Source organism: Stegodyphus dumicola, chromosome 3 (assembly GCF_044657685.1).
Source record: "Stegodyphus dumicola isolate Sdum_Otavi_A_Nest chromosome 3, ASM4465768v1".
NCBI classification, from domain to species: domain Eukaryota; kingdom Metazoa; phylum Arthropoda; class Arachnida; order Araneae; family Eresidae; genus Stegodyphus; species Stegodyphus dumicola.
The window spans coordinates 254,945,576-254,965,325 of NC_140770.1; the positions used below are offsets into that span (position 1 = coordinate 254,945,576).

The 19,750-nt window shown below is 29.0% G+C and overlaps 1 protein-coding gene across 6 annotated transcripts in view; it reads left to right on the plus strand.

Moving 5' to 3' along the window:
* Positions 1–19,750, plus strand: part of LOC118199512 (uncharacterized) — a 497,225-nt gene that overhangs the window by 468,111 nt on the left and 9,364 nt on the right. For all 6 annotated transcript variants that reach the window (XM_085814058.1, XM_085814057.1, XM_085814061.1 and 3 more), the window contains 5 exons: positions 3,736–3,909; positions 6,231–6,889; positions 8,945–9,017; positions 9,724–9,845; positions 17,341–17,505. In XM_085814058.1, the coding sequence (XP_085670184.1) occupies positions 3,736–3,909; positions 6,231–6,889; positions 8,945–9,017; positions 9,724–9,845; positions 17,341–17,505 (1,193 nt within the window). The remainder of the gene's footprint in view (positions 1–3,735; positions 3,910–6,230; positions 6,890–8,944; positions 9,018–9,723; positions 9,846–17,340; positions 17,506–19,750) is intronic.

Sequence of the window (19,750 nt, forward strand, 5' to 3'; positions counted from 1 at the left end):
CAAGACTTCTTATCCAAAAAATTTGTCACAGTTATCATGACATCATAACACCCTTTAATGACTTCTGTATTGAGGCAAATGATTGTATGATAATGAGGCAGTAGTGGTAAATGCTTTGTGATACATTTTTTTCACTTGAGAAATTGAATTTTCCACTGCTATTATTTTGTGCAGTACGTATGTGATACCACTTGTAGGTGAAGGGTCTTATTGTACTGTATATATACCAAGAAAATCAAAATCTGTGTTCATTAGTGCAATCAGCTTTAGCCACAACTAACTATATTCCTTAGGTATTCAACATCAGCAGAAATGAAATTGCAGTGATCTAGAAAATAATTATCTTCATGGAAGGCATCACAGATAATGTCTTCCTGTGGTCAAGCTGGAATGTCTAAACACAGTACCCCCACTTATTAAAGTCACTTCCATTCCAGTTTTTTATAAAAATATTTTTAGATTTACATTTGTGATGGAATTTTCTCTCTTACAAATAGCTATTGTATATGTTTTTGTTTCATATTGTTCAACAACAGTTATTCAGTTGTATTCTTTGTTTTGTAAAACTGCTGACAGACTTTTTGATTAGTACCTTTCAGTTCAAGAAATTTTCTCACAATTTACAGTGCTTTTGTAGGCTGTATCATGTATATAAACTAATATCTCTGTAGCTTAACTCTGAACGTCTGACTATATAATACTAAAATTAGAATTTTGACAAAATACTTGGAATAAACTGAGTGAAGTTTTTTCAAATTAATGATAAGAGAAAAGGCATTATAAAAGTACGATAATGCAGAGATCTGTATCGGAGATTCTAAAGATGTGCTCAATTTAAAATTATTTTGCGATATTGCTCTTGAACTGAATTTTATGGTTTAAGTACGAAGAACATGATATTTAATAAATAAAAAGTAACACACAAAATGATTAAAAAACGCCCTTTGGACGTAATTTAAAATCTGAAACCTTTCAGATTTTTTTTTTTTTTTTTTTTTTTTAAATCTGATTTAGCCTTCTATTGATGATGGTAAGTCATCACTCTTTTCTGTATCACTTCAGCTGTCAGTCTCTGCAGTCTTTTAACACTTTTGTAGTCAGTTTTTATGCACATTGTCTCAGCATTATTGTCAGTTATACAACATATTCTAAAAATGAATCTCCATATCCTTCCTCACTGGGGCTTGAAAAATTACCTATAGTTTGAAGTTCCTTTGAAGAAGCTTCTACATTAAACCCACATTTTGAAAAAAAGTTTTAGCTGATTAATATGCATGGTCTGTAACAGAAATATTGACTTACTTATAGTCTGTGAAGTGCTTGCATTTTCACAAAATACAATTTTGTACATCATTTACTGAACACTTTCTGTAATGACATTTCAAAGCTTTTATAATATCCTGAAATTAAAGTCTAAATGGTAAAATTGTATTTTCAGGTAAATACACTGATGTTTTCAGAAAGAGATCAGAGGCATATGTGCTGTATAGTTATCTAATTAATAAAGCTCTTTTTTCATTTTGCTGTCTCTTTTAAAAAAAAAAAGTCTGTAAAAATGCCACTTGTGGTCCATGAGTTTTTGTTGCTATGGTAAGTTAGAAGTTAATTCTTGACTCCTTTCGAACATTGAGGTTTTCTGCTTTTATCCATAACAAGTGCTGTCTTATTAATTGCTGGGTCCATGTTAATAAGACCTTCAGTTTTTTAAACCATTCATTTTAGTGTGACTTATATTTAGTTAGCAGCCTGTATCCAGTTAGCTGCATAATGATCCACTTCTTCCTTCTCACTTCTCATTATGCAGTTTCTGATGGACAGTGTTGGATTTCACATTCTCCAACTTATGAGCCATATGTCAGTTGATATAAAATTCTCCCTTAGCATTTAGCAAGTTAGCACATTCTCCAACTTATGAGCCATATGTCAGTTGATATAAAATTCTCCCTTAGCATTTAGCAAGTTAGCAAAAAAAGCTTAAAAATAGTTTGATTTTGGAGTTTTATAACTTGAAACTATTCTAGAAAAAGCAGTTTTAACATCTTTTGCTTTTCTGTCTGTTTTTCACTTTCTTGAGACATTTTTTTTTTTATTAGATCTCCATTAATTATATTTATTGCTTAAATAAATTGCATAATGTTGTTTGGGAAATTTCCAGTTTAAATGTAGTTTTTCTATGGTTGCAATTAACAAAAATATTAAAATATTTTAACACTTTATCCTTAATTCAGGCCAAAATCTGTAAATGCTTGGAATTTCAATGTCTTCCGTATTAAGCACTCAACAAATTGAAAAAAATGCTTCTTCCAATGATTGGTTCAAATTTCAAAATTTATTTCGAATTTCAACTCAGGAGAAAGATTTCACTTTGTCTGTTTAGTCACTCTGTCTCTTTACAAACATGATTACAAACGTAATCAATATTTTCCTTTCCATGACCAATGTTTTTTGTTCTGTCTACAGTTACCATTACTTCCTTTCCATTTAAAGACTCATAATGTTTGGTGTAACTTAGAAGCATTTCATGGATTTTGTTATAACTCTGTATGAACATAATGTGTGTATCCCAAAGGAAAAATTTTGAATGTGGAAGCTTTAAAAGATGAGATACAGAATTTGCATTTCCACCTTCCTTCAGCTGTTATGTGAGATGGAAATCCTCAGTCATTTACTGTGTCTTAGTTGCTTATTGAGGACTTTTTTTTTAACCTTAAGGGGAAAAAATTGCATCTCTTAAGTTCATTGCTGATAATGAATATTGAAAACAAGATAGTATAGTCTACAAGAAACATGGATTAAAAAATCGTTGGTGAAACCCATTTGATCAAAGTATTACAAACCTGAATGATAAAGCCATCATCTGCAGTAGTTAAATGAATGAACCATGAAAAGCTGATATATACAAGTAAGCTACTTTGGCATTAATAAATCGGTCTTTTGCTCATCTGAGTTTAATAAGCAGTGAGTATAATAAACGGTGGCTTTTCTATTGATTAGTGTATGTTTTCATTCCTGGAAATTTGAATGGTATAAACATCTTATTTTGTTGACCAATGAATTTAATAAGTGGCAGGTACTATGCTAAATAGGCAGTTTTGTTATATGTAATGTGAATATGAGCCTCTTTTCAACAAAAAAGTTCTCCAGAAAGCATATAATCCTCTCATGCTTTGCTATAATCAATTATTGAACCAAGATTTATCATTATATTAACAATTGGAAAGTGTTCGTACATCAAAATAAGAAAATAATGGGGAGAGGTAAGGAAGGCTTAGATGCATGAATGGAACGAGTTTTAATTTAATATGAAAAATAGCCAGAAGAATGCTAGATAAATTAATACTTTCAGTCATCAAGGTGTAACTTTGCTGCCACATCCTGAACTATACCTTTCACTCTCAAGTTTTAATCTGTTCCATTATTTTGTCCCCAAAAGCCAAAGCTTTAACTATTATTAATAACCTCATAACTTGACAATAAATTTTTGGTATAAAATTATACTGTTTGTGTAACATATTCTTCATATGACATTTGTGCTGATTAGTGATATGTGACATAATATCTATCTAACAAAAAGTATGATATATGTGACATGTCTGTGTAACAATTTTGGGGGTGGGTGAAATGTCTGATTATCTGGTAAATAATGCTGTGAATTATCATGCAAGTTTTTTCTATTATTAAACATATTAGAAATTTAAGATTAAGTTTAATAATTTTTTTTCCACCTTCAATTAGCAATGGAACCTAACCCATTCATGATTTTGGGTAAACGAAGAGCTCGAGCCCAAAGTCAGAATGGTAGCACAGTAAATGATGCCAAAAATGGAAGTGAGGCAACAAATCAGAAGAATGATAAAGAAAAGAGTGAGCATAAAAAGCACAAAAACGTTGTCAAAGCTAGCAAAAAAAGTATGTTTTCATCAGTCATCATACATAATTATTTTCATTTAAATGCAACTTACTTTTTGATTTTCCCTCATATTTAAAGTTGATTCAATAAAATTTTTGTATGGAAAACTGTACCTTCATTTCTTTCATAATGCTATTATTTAATGCTTTATATATGTAATACATAAAATATGAAAGAAAATTGCTTACTTTAATTTAACAGTAGTTCTTTTCCTGATTTTAATTTGGCTGTGTTCCTTGCTGGAATCTAAAATGTGCCACTTGAAAACTAAATGGTAGAAATTACTATTACAAATTAATTAGGTAGAAATTAATGGTAGAAATTACTATTATAAATTAATTTAATTACTATTACATCATCTGCAATGTGCTAAGCTCTTGTCCAGTAGCAATCTGAAAATTAAACAAAGAATTCAACTTTATTAATATCCCAGATGCTGAATACACTTTTCCTATCTTCCCCTTGTTGTGCGAACCTGCTTCAACCATTGTCTAATGATGTGATCTATTATGCAGGAGTGTGGAATGTGCTTATTGCACCCAAAATGATATGTGGCTTGCCAGTGGCCAAGCAGTAAAAGCTGCTGAACACTGGTTGTTCAGTCTGGGGTTCAAATTTTGATGAACAAGCTGGCTATGTGGGCGTTTTCGTGGTTTTCCTTTGTGTAACTTGGATACGAGCCAGTTTACCTTAAAAGTACCTCTACAGAGCATCCCTCTCTTTCTGTGTATTGCTTAATGGTGAACCACATAATAAATAAATAACTAAATAAATGATGTGTGAACATGTTTATGCTTATCAAGACTGTCCAGGGATAAATAAATATGTTGTCTAAATCAAATCTATGTCCTCAATATCATCTTGTGAATCTACACATGTAAGCCTTTCCAAGTAACTACAGATAAGCTCTCATTGCTAACAGCTAACTTTTAATCTGAGCTTCTAAGCTAGTCATCAACAAAATTGTCACACACAAACACGCATGCACTCACACCCATATATATATTCTGTAAAGTAAATTTTTTTAACTTGTATACTAAAAACTTCCTTGAAGAGAAGATTCTGAATTTAGTTCACTGTCTTTTCTCCTCTTCATTTAAAATAAATATATTATGACAAATGGATATATAACAGACAGCAAAAAATGGCATTCATTTCAATGAATTTATGCTAGATTGTTGTGTGTGAATATTTTAAATACTTTCGTCTTCAGTAAGAAAATGAGACGTTTAAAATTAATGTAAATTTTCCTCATTTTCATTGATAATTTCCGAATTGTAATGTATTTGCAATTAAATTTTGAAGTTAATAGGACATTATGAATGTAAATAAATGCAAACACAAATTAGTCATTTGATTTGAATTTAAATTATTGATTATCAAAAAGAATATCTTTTAAAATTTTGCTAATGTCAATTCTATCCCATATTTTATAATTCTGGCTTGTATGGTATATAAGCTTGCGTATAAAGTTGTACATATCAGAAGTGATGAATGTTTGCGACTTTAAAAACAAATTAAATGTGTAGACGTCTTTTAATTTGTAACTCTGTTGAAAGCAAACAGCATGGGTAGAGGAGGCTTTGACCTTACTCTTTCCTGCTTCTTGGATTAGGTCATGTGTCGAAATTTTTCTTCAGGTTTGTAATTTGTCATGATAGAAATTGGTTAACGAGTAGAGTTACAAGTTACTTTGATAATAAACGTTGAGTGCCTTCATTCCTCAGTAAAGGAACTTAATTCACCAAGACAGTCAATATATCTCTGAGATAACAATGGTTTTGCCATTTTTGACTTTGCTACTTGCTGATGTCTTTCATCCTGTTCCTGAAGTTTCTTCCTGTGTAAAAAATGACCAGCATTCTTTCAGCAGAGTGATTTTCCTTAATTAATTTTCCTTAATCTTCAGTGCAGGACTTCATTATGTTCAAAATCACAAAGACTGTTAACATGGTGATGATATTTTCTCTACACTGTTTTACATGGCTATATTGATCAGTTTTAAGTAGCTACTAGTAAATAAATTTTCACATGTGAAATGCAATTTTGTTTCTGATTGGCACTGCAGTTTAGAGTAAGTATAGTTATTATTTCATGCTCTATGAATAGATTAAGAAAGGTTAATTTTCATTATTCCTTAAATTTTTGGTTATTGCATCAACACAGTGCAATGTATTGGTTTCTACATAGGGAATATTTGTTTTATTAGGTACATACAATTTTTATAACGTTATCCACTCATTTATAGCATTTTTTTAAAATTAAATGTAATTTGTTAAAATGTTTCAAATGTTTAAAAACTTTGTTTCTTCTAAATTAGGTCATATTGAAGGCAAAAACAGCAAGGAAATGTCTAAAAGCAAAAGCAAATCACCATCTACCTCAAATCGCTCTCGCAGCTCGTCAAAATCGTCTTGTAGCAGTCACAGTGAAGTTAAGAACCAAAGCATCGCTGGAAAAAAAGAAACCAGTGAAGAAAGTAAGAAGAAAACTGACATGAAATCAAAACACTGTCTTAAACAACAGAACTTTGAGAGCAAAACTGATGATATGTGTGCATCAGTATCAAAACCAAAGAAACACAAAAAACATAAAGAAGACCATCATAAACATCATCATCACCATCATCATAAGCACCATCATCATAAAAAACATAAAGCAGAGAAACAAGAACGTCATTCTGTAGATGCTGTGATATCTTCAAGCACTTTACCCTCTAGTGAAGACTCATCGAACTGTCTTTCTTCACCTGCAGACCAGAATACATTTATTTTAGAAAATTCCAAGTCAGAACTTACTGTAAAAATTAAGAAATCTCCATCTCCTCATACAGCTCAAGAAGAAGCTGCAGCGGCTTTGGTTGTTTCATCAGCAGCTGCTGTCACTAGTAAAACGAGAGCTCTGTCACCCAGTGGCTGCAGTTCTGCAGATGATGATGCTTCTTTGGAACCAGCAAAGAAAAAAGTGAAGAAAGTTAAGGTAACTAAAGATAACTAAAAAAGTACATCCTTTTTGAAATATTTTTGTCTGATACGTCACTTGACAGAACCGAATGCAGTAGTTTTCTTAACCTTTTGTACTTCAGAGATATTTTAATTAAATCCAAGAATAGTGTGTATATATATATCATGTGGCCCAAAATAGCTAAAACCAAAGCAAGTAAAGTCTCCCATGTCCAGTTTGGTGTATCTTGAGCTGCCTACTGAATTTATCAAAACCAATTGCATATATGTGAGCTTTAACTACAATCTTTGTGATCATTTTTAAATAGATCAGTTAATTTAATAATATTAATCTTTACTTGGCAGTCAATTTATGCTTCAAAACCTGCTTACTTAGTTGTAACAAAGATTCGCAAAACCTTCTTTTTCAGTGCAAGTAAATTTAGTTACATGAATATTTTCAAAAATTTAATGTGTGTCTAAAGATATTTTTTAGTAAGAGGCATGGATGGTAGATACTGTTTTTATACTCATTCTGTTCTTGAAAACTGGTGATGAAAGTAATTTCCAAGGCAAAATTGTGTGTGTAATTTTACATGCTAACTGAAAAACAAAACAGAACAATATATATATATAGATATTCTGAAAACTATGCTTTTATTAAATGTTTTGAATAAGAACCTTTAAAAATCATTTTATAATTTTATATATTTTAATGTGTATAATAGATTATTTTTAAACATCAGATTGTTATATAATATCCTGGCCCCTCAGTGGCTGAGTCTGCATACTGGTAGCTCAACCTGGGTTCAGATCAGGCAGCAGGCTGGCTGCATGATTTGTTTTTGTGGATTTCCTCATGTACAGTGTGAATACAAGCGAATGTTCCTTTGAAAGTCTTCCTTGAAAGCATTCCTTTCCTTAGGCAGAGAGCCCTCATATGCTTTGCCCAATTCAAGTAACTTAACCCATATAATATACTGAAGAAATAAAAATTTAAACCATAATTTGATAGCTTGAATATTAATTCAGTGCACTGGCTTGAATATATTTACAGATTTAAATATATTTATTAGAAGATTTCTTAATATTTATTACATTAAAATCTCTATTAATTTATATACAGACATTATGATTATAATCATTGAACAGAATATTGAAACTATGGTACAAATGGAAAATAGCACACAATGAAAGAATGCTTCCACAAGAGTATTTCATGTAAATATTGCAATATTTAACAGCCTATTTTGCTTAGTGTTCCATTCATAATGCCTTCTGTTGTTAGGTGGAGCTAATGGTGTGTGATAAGTGAATTATAAACAAGAGATAAGTTAATGAAAAATAAGTTTAAATCATGCTGGGATGACCAAGAAAACTCACAAGACTGATTTAATTTCTTTCACTGAATCAACCAGGTTTGTTGTGATAAATATAGCAATTCAGGATTATTCCATTTTAAGCCTTTAATTTTGAACTAAATATCATGCAAGATGAGATGGGACATTAAATAGAATTGCTGAAAGTTACCTTAAAAACCATGAAATGCTTTAAAAAATAATTTAATACTTACTCCTAACATTATTTTTTCTTGATTTTGCAATTAATCTTTTTTGATATACGTTGCCAAATATATAATAATTTTAGTATAATATGAACAATGATTATTTTTGAATGCATCAAACTGTTTGCTATCTTTGTAACACAACCTCTCCAAGTCCTTGGGTGTAACCAGCATCTCTGAGAATGTAATGAAATAACAGTGTTGAGCATTGTAAGGCAACCATCTGAACAAAATATAAAAGTCATTAAAAATGTCTATAATTGTTTTAGACAGGTTCTACGGTATATTATAAGGCAGTTTTGAATCTTTTCTCCCTAGTTACATCAAAACTTTCTGATGTTTAACATTGTAAAATCTGTAATGAAAGTATGATTTTATGACTTTACTTTTCATATTTAGGTTAACCAGATTTCTTTAATCTTTTTCTAAAAACATTTCTTAATGTAACTTGTGGTATAGCTTTTATAAATCATAACATTTTAGTTTATTACTGTAATCAGTTATGTATTACTATAATTTTTATTGCAGCAACAAATTACTCAAAGTAAGCCTGCAAAAAGGAAAGACCGCATGCCTTCAGTTGAAAAGAGTAAAATAGCAGGTATGAAGTATAATTAACAGTCAAGATAATATTGCTTGCAAAATTTTGTAAATTTTCTGTTGTATAGCATTCTTTCTTTATCTTAACCTTTTACATGATTTTTTTTATGTTATTTAAAACTGTTCATCTAATCTAAATTTTTCTCTTTATATTTTAATGAAAATGTTTTACTGATGAATATTTTGGCAGGTTATGCACCTTCTAACTGCATTCTGTCTACACTTCTGTAATATACTTTCATATGTGAAATTTTTTTCTCTGCATTTTGATTCTCTTACATTGCTGTATTAAAATTATTATTTTCTCTGCAAGTAATGTGTCTAAGCCTAACTTATAAATTGGCATACTTCTTGCTGATGTTTTTTTTTCCCCCTCCAAATCATAATTTCATACTTTTTTTATTTTATTTATTTTATTTTATTTTTTGTATTGTGTGTATTTGAAGCTGGTTGTAGTTTTCCATCTTATATTTATCTTCATCTGTAGCTTCCTGCAACTCATTTTTAGGCTTTCTCTTATCTTTATATAAGAAAAGTCTCATATCAGCTCAAAGTTTACTGATTATATTCCTTGTTATATATATATATTAAAGCAAGTCTGATTGATAATTTGATTATAAGCTTGTTTTGCAACAACTACATGAATTCGCAACAGACATTTCTGTTCCTGTTCATCACTTATATTTAACTGAAAACATTTTATTCAGCATTTTTGCCGGTACGTCAGCTGTGGAGATGGTCGGGAAAAAGCTTCCGCAGACCCGGGGCGAAAGGAAAAGCTAAAAAAGAATTTTATAGGGCTATTCAACGTGGCAAAGAAACAATAAGGGTAACTTAGTCAATTTATTTTTCTTTAATGCCTAACAGCTTAAGGAGTGTAACGAGGTTATACTAGGCCTTATAATTGCTTTTTTTTTTTTCGTAATTCTGAAAAATTTAGTTGCATGCTATGTAAGGATTGTGTGAGAATATTTTTTAAGTATGTAAATATATTTAGGAGGTCCAAAAGTAATTAGCTATTTTTTTGCAATTTTTGATAGTTATTCCATTTACAGATTTAAATATATTTATTAGAAGATTTCTTAATGTTTATTACATTAAAATCTCAATTAATTTTTATACAGACATTATGATTATAATCATTGAACAGAAGTTTGAAACTATGGTGCAAATGGAAAATAGCACACAGTGAAAGAATGCTTCCACAAGAGTATTTCATGTAAATATTGCAATATTTGACAGATTGTTTTGCTTAGTGTTCCATTCATAATGCATTCTATTGTTAGGTGGAGGTGGTCGTGTGTGATAGGTGAGTGATAAACTAGAGATAAGTTAATGAAAAATAAGGTTAAATCATGCTGGGATGACCAAGAAAACTCACAAGACTGATTTAATTTCTTTCACTGAATCTACCAGATTTGTTGTCGTAATAAATTCCAAGTTTTTTTTTTTTTTAATTAGTCTGAAAATGCTAATAGAATGAAAAGGGGGGATTAATTTTGCTATCTTAAAATCACCATCTCTGTATATTGCTTTCATATGAAGACAGTAATTTGTTCAAGAATAAGCATTTAATAATTATTAAATAATTATAATAATATGTTGGTGATCAAGATTTCAAGTGGTTTGGTTTTGTAACCTTTTCTAGTGCATATGATGTTGTAAATAACTTAAAAGTTCAGAATTATGTAAATGTAAATAACTTCTGTGTTGCTAGTTAATTGAGAAAATGGTTGAAGATAACTGAACAGGCAAATATACATGCTAATGAAGGCAAATATAATCCAACAGAACTAATGTGTATTAACAAATGCATAACACCATGTCATGTATGAATTTTATTTCAACAATGCATGCACAAATATGCAAACAAAAAGACACACGAGTGGAATAAAATTTTAAAATTTTGTTTGTTTGGATGTATATCCAGCTTCTATGTCTACAGTGGCAGAGTTTTTTATGAAGTGAATAGGACACCAGAAATTTAAACATGAAAAATGTATTGCAAAAGAAAGCAGAGAAAGAATTACAGTTTTTTAAAATGGAGAGAAAATAATTTTTTATTGCTGTCTACCGAAAATTCAGCAGACATTGAAACTGTTAAAATGAAAATAAGATTTATTTCTAAACTAAAAAACAGTTACTGTCTATAATATGGGGAACAAATATACTGATCTTTCAGAACAAATGATTACTGTAAAAACGCATTACAGAAATCAGTAAAAAGATACGGGAAATAAAGTTTCGAACTTTTACCGAACACTGCTGTTGTGAATATCTTTTTTTTATTAGTTTTCCTGGAAACTTCAATTGAATAAAACCAGTGTCACTTACATGATATGTTGAATTTTGTCAATATTCAAGGAACATTGTGCATGGTGGTGTAGCATAGATCTGAATGCTGTGGCTAGTTCCCAGGGACCAGTGTGACTTTACACTGCATTTAACAGGCTGAATAGTTATTTTATTACAGTACTATAGTTACAACAACAAAAGAAATTTATTTGTTGCTAGATGATTGTCAGTGGAGTGAATTTATATCTTTTGATATGTAGCTCATCAAATGTGGTACAATAGTTGCTTTCATAATCATTTCAAGAAAAAACCTCACAAAAGATCACTTGTTTTAAGTAAAGATGTACAGTAAGGGAGGGGAAGGACAGTTCTTTATTTCCAAATCTAGTTGGCTGATCAACAGAATTCAGCTTGCTTTTTTCATATCTCAAATATGCAGTAATAAAAATTTTTGTTCTGTAATGTGAAGTAAATCTGGTTTTATACAGTCAAAAGTCGTTAATTCGGACACCTATAATCCGGAATGATCTATAATCCGGACCTCAAAGCTACAAACTTTCTGCGCATGCGTCGTATTGACCTTTACGGCTGCAAATATGCGTGTGCGCATGTGCAAAATACGTTTATGAATGCATGTTTAATGTACAACGGATGGTATAAGCTAAGCTAAAATTATCTAATTCAGTTAATGTTGCAGATTGCATTGTTCCTTAATCTTCAAATTGGATCCGGCTTATTATTTTTTGCAGACTGTTAGAGCAATTTTATAAAAGTAAGCTTGAACTTTCGATTATGTCATATAGATTTTCTGATATATATTTACTAATATGTAAAGGATCTACAAAGCGAAAGTATGTTTCAAAGTCCATTAAACAAAAAGTGGAATTGCTGCAAAAAATGGATAAAGGCATATCCTTTGTTTATCTAAACTTTGTTTATCTTTAACGCCGGTGGTGCGCAATGAATTGGAAGTTGATCTGTCAGCACTATCCTTATCTTCAGGGCAGATGTTTTTATTTTATTTGGCTTATAATTCCTTACTAAATGTAGTATTTCATCTCGATGTCCTCCTCCTTTGATATGATTTAAATCAAATTCCTCGTCATCATAATTCGCTTCCGATAGCGAAGAAAGTAACAGAGGTTATTGAAAACGAAAAAATTTTGATTGACAAATTAGTCCGTATTCACGACACAGCAATTATAGGACTTGAACAGTAGAACTTTGTAACTGAACAAGAAATTATGTCTGTTTATAGAATTAAAGAGAATGTATTATCACATAAAAAACGAAGCAACTTAAACAACTTACATTGAAAGAAATGTTTAATAATGTAAACAAATAAATATTAAACTTTTTTTTTTGTAAATTTTGTTACCCTTTAGATCATAATTGTTCTTTATTTCATAAATTACGGTTTCATATTTTTAATTTTATAATTTCTGCATGCCATCTTACCAGATTTAAATTGATGATCTATAATCCGGAATCGCGGAAGTCCCGACGAGTCCGGATTAAGGACTTTTGACTGTATTTGGAATTTTTTTATATTTTTTACTTTTATTTTTATTTTTATTTTTTTTGGGGGGGGTAATCTGAAGTTAGTCTTCTGTAAAATTAAGAGTTTTTCTCACTTATTTAAGGAAATTTAATTTTTTAATGTATTCATTGAAAACATTTTAGTTCTAAAAAAGACTGCATGTCATTAACATAATATATTTAATACTTTAAATTAAAAATATGAAAAACTAACAATTTATTTTGTAAAACTGGAGCTGTATTAAAAATTATAAGACTTTAAGGAAGCATAATAATTGATTAAATTTGAAAGAAATGCTTACTTACATCTGGTAATGTTTTTATTTTATTTTATTTATTCATTTGTTTTATTTTCTGATTATCTGCATCCTCATGAAAAGTTGCCATGAATTATATCACATATGACTATGTGCATTGGTGTGAAATATATATATATATATGGTTATTTTTATGGCTCAGAAAATATTATAAATTTTATGAAGGGGGGGACAAAACCTGCATGGATGATTTTTCATTTTTACAACTGGTGGATACTTTTCAAGAAAAAGCTGGTTAAATATAAAGCATGAAATTCACATGTATGCTTGAACATTTGTTATGAGTAATCAGAAAGTACCATTTATTTATTTGTCCTGTTTTCATCTAAATAAATTTTGACTTTAATGTGGTTGAAGCCATTGCACTCTAGAAAGATAGAAGTAAATTAAAAGTAATAGAAAGGCAGTTTTTCAGTTTGCATAAAATTCACAATGATTTGCATCATGCAAGAATATAAATAAATGCTTTAATAAATTCTTTTTTAATTTATAAATTTATGAAAAGTGATTTTTGTTCCACTTCTTTTTCCAGTTTTATTAAATTTTGATTTGTCATTTCTTTAGGTCATTTTGAGATGTAAATAAAAATTGCTTCATGGCTTACTGGATAATATTAACTTTTATTACCATGAAAATTTTGGTATCATAGTTAGTTACCCTGGAACTCATAGTTAAAATTACTCTTTTTGATAATTGTTTGATCTGTTATCACATATGAGAATTACTTGTGTAAAAGTAGAGATATCTTCATGGAGAATCTCTTTCATTTATCTGTTAGAGGGAAACTGGCATGTATTTGTGGTATGTGTAGGAAAAATCATAATAAACCTATCCTATCAGCCTATTTGCCAGAATTTAAACCTGGCTTGTATTACCAATATACAGCAAGCTTTTATCGACTTAGCTACTAATATGTTTATTTTTTGTAGATACTTTTCAACTATGTAATTAGTTATTCAAAATAGTCGCATAAAAAATATTTGCATTTTATTTGGAAGTAAAATAATATTTTTGACGAAAATGATGATGACAATGAGAAACGTGTGATTATCCTCTATATAAAATAATAGTTATATAAACTTCGATGCTTCAGCTCATTAGACCCCATACCATATCAATTAAAGGTTATATGTTTGCTGCCAGGCAACAATGCATAAGATCTTTTATTTGTCATCAAAATAGTAAAAGAGCATGGCTTATGTTTGGTAAAAAAGTTAATCATTTAAAAGAATTATCATATCTGATGTTCTTCATGACATTTTACAAAAAAAAATTCATTTTGTACCATAAGCATGATAAATAAAATAATTTTAAACATTCTGTGCATCTTTTTCTAATATGCTGTATTTAAATCTGTGTGCACCGACTGCAAACTTTTAAACTATATTTCATGTGTATGTAAACTTGTTTTAAACTATCATCTGCATTCAAAATAAAATCTATAAAGTGTTAATAAAATTTTGCTGCAATGGGTGACTGCATTCATTTCTCTCTATATATAGCTTTTTTAAATAATTTTGAAGTAGTAATATAATTTTTTGACATTTTTCATTTTATGCCATCTTAGATTTAGAAGAGAAAATGTCAAATCTAGGAATGGGTTCTCAAATTGAAATTTTCTTAGTTGAGTTTTTATTCAGCAACAGTCAAGATTTAGTTTTATGAATTGACATTCGATGATGTGTTTTTTAAAAAGATAAAGTAGATGTACAATTTGCATATTTTAAATTTTAAGACTTTTTTAATGATAAAGTATTAGACTGCTCTCTGAAAACTTCAGATTACAAGATAATTATTAATTTGTTCAATATTTTTTCTTTGAAATGATTCTTTTATTTAAAATTTAAGAAAACTAAATATTATTATCCTATATAAGTTTGTTAGATGGTCATTTAGCAAATATTTGAAACAATCCATTGTTAACATAAATTAGAAGTTCCTCAAATGAAGTTATTTTTTTGATATCAAATTGATTTCAGGTGTCTTCAAGTGATGACTTAACACTTAAAATACAAAACTCCTTGCACAGTTCTAACAGAGTATGGTGTTTAGGTGTTAGAATCAAAATATTAGGAAAATTGGCTTTCATTTCAGAAAATATGCAATTTTTCGTAAAAAAACTGTTGTATTATATATATATATTGCACTTTTGAGACAAGAAATGTCCAATTTGAATTTTGTCAATATGCTGACTAGAACAGGAAATACAGGACTGTCCCTATACGCCATTTCTACCTTTGCTATATTATAATATTGTACGTTTGCATAACTATGCTGTAGATGACTTCAGTTGCCAAAAATAGTTCCCACAAGTTATCAAAAAATATTGTTATTTGTCTTTATTTACTTTGGTTCTGATAAATGGGGTTTTATTTAATGTTAAAGTCTTAATCTAATGTACAAATGTTGTGTACTTATTTTTGGTAATTGTGATGCACTTGCTGCAGTAGGTAGGAATTTTTAAGGTAAAAAATGCAAATATTGAAGTTTATTGCATTTATTCATAAAAATTTGGGTTAAAAAAACATTTTTATTGAATTGTCATTATTGCTTTTTGTTTGTTATCTTCTGCACAATGACTTTATCCATGTGTCTCAGATCTGCATTTACCAACAAATCCTGAAAAATAAAGAATTATAGGTTTGGTATTTTAAGTTTGACATTTTTTATTACTCACAGAAAATATGGGTTTGATAAAGCTGTGTAATTAATAACATTTTTCAAAATTTCTGTTTTGTTTTTTACATTAAAGAATAAACTAAAAGTGTTATTCTCTGAAAAATGCATGATTACTTTTGCACCTCCCTATTCATAAAGAATATGTATTTGTTTGTTAGTGCTTATATTTATTTAAATCAATATAACTATAGATTTTTCTAAGCTCTGACTTGCAATATAATATTTTTGATTCTTTCAAATTCTTTAACAAATTATTTTAAATGTAAAAATATATATATATATATATATATATATATTGTATGTTTTTTCTGTTTTTGATTTTAAACATATTTTATGAATCTTTGGTAGATCTATGTGTCTAAAATAAATCTTATTTGCATATCTGTATGTATAAGCCAATAAACAAACATAGAGAATGATATAATTTTAATAGTTATGAATATAATAAATATTAGTAACCATAGCTACCATATATGCCTGCTTTAAAAAAAAATTTTAATAATATTAAAAAAAAAAGTAGAAGGAGAATACTATCTCTTTCTTCAACTGCTTAAATTGACAATTTTTATGACTAAATTTGTTCATTTCTTAAATGAGCTTTTTGGAAATTGAGGATTTGCATATTTTTGGATTAAAATTTGCGCAGTCTGCAAATTTTATTGTTTCATAGTTTAAATTTTGTTGTCTATTTACTGCGTTATTTAAATGCTTAACAATCTAATAAATTTCCATATTTGTATTAATAGAATCTGTATTTAATTCTTTGGATAAAAAATGGCAATCTATTTTTATTGTTATTAATCATAGATTTACACAGCAAGTTGAGAAATAGAAAAATATTGCTTTATATACAAAACTGTTAAAAGCAATAAATATCAAGCTAGTGCTTTATAAAATTTTCATATCAGTTTAACAAGAAATTATTATTGATATTTATATATTTTAGGTTTCAATGACAGATATGTAAAATTTAAACAGTATGATATAAATGTTGAAAAAAATTTAAATATCGGGAACAAAATATTGTTTGAGAAAAATTGTGCTAAATCTTTGGTCTTCATTGCACCCCGTTCTAAATTTATGCCAGTGTTTTCAAATGTATTTCAGTTTTCTTAAAATGATATAAAAGAAGTGATTTTTGTTTTAAAATTTGCAAATTGATGTGTAGCATGCATGCCATTCAAACCTAGAGAATCTGTTGCAGACTTAGAACCTAGTTTAATTTCTTTCTTAAAAATATAGTTGAACAAGAGAGATGTGTGTAACCAGTTTCAGTGTAATTGGTTTTCAATTGTGGAGCATTATTTATTAGTTTATTTTATTCGCTTTGGTCTTTAGATGATATTCTAACATACTTTGTATCAAATGCAGCTGTTCAATTGATTATTAACTTATTCATTTAACTTTGTGTATCTAAAAAAGATTGAATTAAAGGCATAAAGATCATTCTTATCATTTAATAGACTAATGAGTTTATATTTATAAACAATGTAGGTAGGGGACTGTGCTGTTTTCTTATCAACTGGACGACCACACTTACCATACATTGGTAGGATAGAAACAATGTGGGAATCGTGGGGTGGTAAAATGGATGTTAAAGTCAAATGGTTTTACCATCCTGAAGAAACCAAAAGTGGAAAGAAACTCAGTCAAATAAAGGTAAAAATTATTATCTAGTAGATTTTTCTTTGAATTGTTCTGATATTTTTATATTTATAATTTATCAAATTTTTTTAAGCCAGGCTGTAATGAAAATTTGGTAAAATCATCCAATAATTCATTTCTTGCTGTTTCTAATCTGCACTGTATAGAATAAAGTATAATATTAAAAAAAAAGTTGCTATCTGTCTTCATATAACTGTGATGTATTTAACTAAAATATTCAGTAGTCTTCTAGATTTCATGCATTTATTTATTAGAGTAAAAAATCGGGGGGAGGGAGAGAAATGGCTTATAATTGCATTTGAAATATTAGATCAGAAATTATGAATACCATATTTCCTTATGTATTTTCTCCCGTTATTTTACTAATTTTATCGTTCGAAAATCAAAAGGGGAAATTCATGTGAATAATTTAAATTTCCAAAGGCCATAGTTACAGTAAGGACTAGCAAATGAAAAGTAGTCATGGATAAGCTTAACTACCACAAGATTATTTTTTTAAGGAAACCTACATTCCAATAAGAATATGTAGTAATATTAACATTATAATATTTAATAAGATACTTTCATTTCTACTTCCTCGTAACCTGAATCTCATCTATTCTTATTGTAGTCTATGGTACTCCTTAGGTCTGAAATCATTCATAAATAATTATAGAAGATGAATGTGAGGCTAACTCCGTAAAATTTTAGACTGAATGTCAGTTCACTGCGACTGGTAGGTTCTTGAATTAGGCTGGCATAAAGTTGTACAGTTAAAAGGGAAAGATTTGGCGTGACTTTCGCAAGCAGTTTGAGAGAGTTTAGCTTTGTTAGTAAAACAAAAAAAATCACTGTATGAATGAATCTGTTTTAAAATTTAGGGAAGCTCATGCTTGTTGCCTAAATGCATTATGAAAAAGAAAAATATGCGTGTTTTTTTTTTTTTTTTTTTAAATTTAATTTTCAGAACCTGGAATTAAAATGCAAGGGGGAAAATACACAAGGAAATACGATATATGTTTTCAGCATTATCCTTTTAAGGCTTTATTGTATGGGAAACATTTTTAAATATTCTGAAATTTCAGGCGTTTCAGGATGGATTATCTAGTTACGAATATTTGGGAGAAAAGATTTGTTCTTTTCTCTTCCCACCCTCGAAAAATTATCCCAGAATTTAAATTGTTTTGTTGTTTTAAAAATAAAAGTTCTTAGTCTTTGTAGCCTCAAATGAAATAACTGAAAACATTTCCTCTAAGAAAACTAAATTGGAATGGAATGTGTCTGGAACTAAATGGAAAGGGAATGAAAATGATCATCTTTTGAACCTTATGTACATTCTCAGATTACAAGTAACTTCTTAGTGTTGCACTCAATTAATCTTTGCTCTATGATGGTGTAAAAATTCCACAGGAGACCAAGGTTATCAATGGTCAAAACATCTGACACCTTCCCTTCTCCTGTGTACTCAGATTTTCCCATTAAATTATTTCTCTCGTCTCTGCTGTAACAATCTCATTAATAACAGTCGTAGTCAGAAATTTCTTATTTAGATTGCATTGGTTTCCAGTGTAAAAGTTGTGATGCTTCTACCTCTTTAAAATTTTAAGAAAAGCTATGAAATTTTATCCATTAAAAGGAAAACTAAAATTTTGGAGAGTAAATTGTACATTATTTTATATTAATAATGCAGTATATGAAGTGTTATAGTGTACAGTGTATTTCATTGTTATTAATACTCGTAATGTCTTATGATGCCAGATTTATCAATTAAACTTCACTGAATTTACATATGTTATGCACATCCTGTTTGGCATAGCATTTATTATTATTTGTGGTTATGTGTTGGACCAAATTACTCATGGATATAGGGATAGTTCTGTACAGATATACATACAATATGTACACATACATTTGTAGTAATAAGTTAATTCTTTTGTCAAAATTCTATATGAATCGTAAGGGACTTTTCAAAAAACACTTTGCTGTTTGTACATAAAAGTAAGCTTAAATTAGCAAAACAAAATAGTTTTAAGTATGTCATATGTTTACTAAATTAAAAAAGATACAATAATGCATATGGAACTTTTGGCATAGTCTTTCTAAACTTGTAGTAATAAATAATAGATGCTAATGTAATAATTTTTGAAGCTGGTAAATAAAATTTCTTTTTCTGTTCTTCAGTGGAAATTGAATTTTGTTTTCACTCTTGTTTATTAATAACGTGTTAATTAAATTATTCCTTCCTTAATCTTTTTGAATT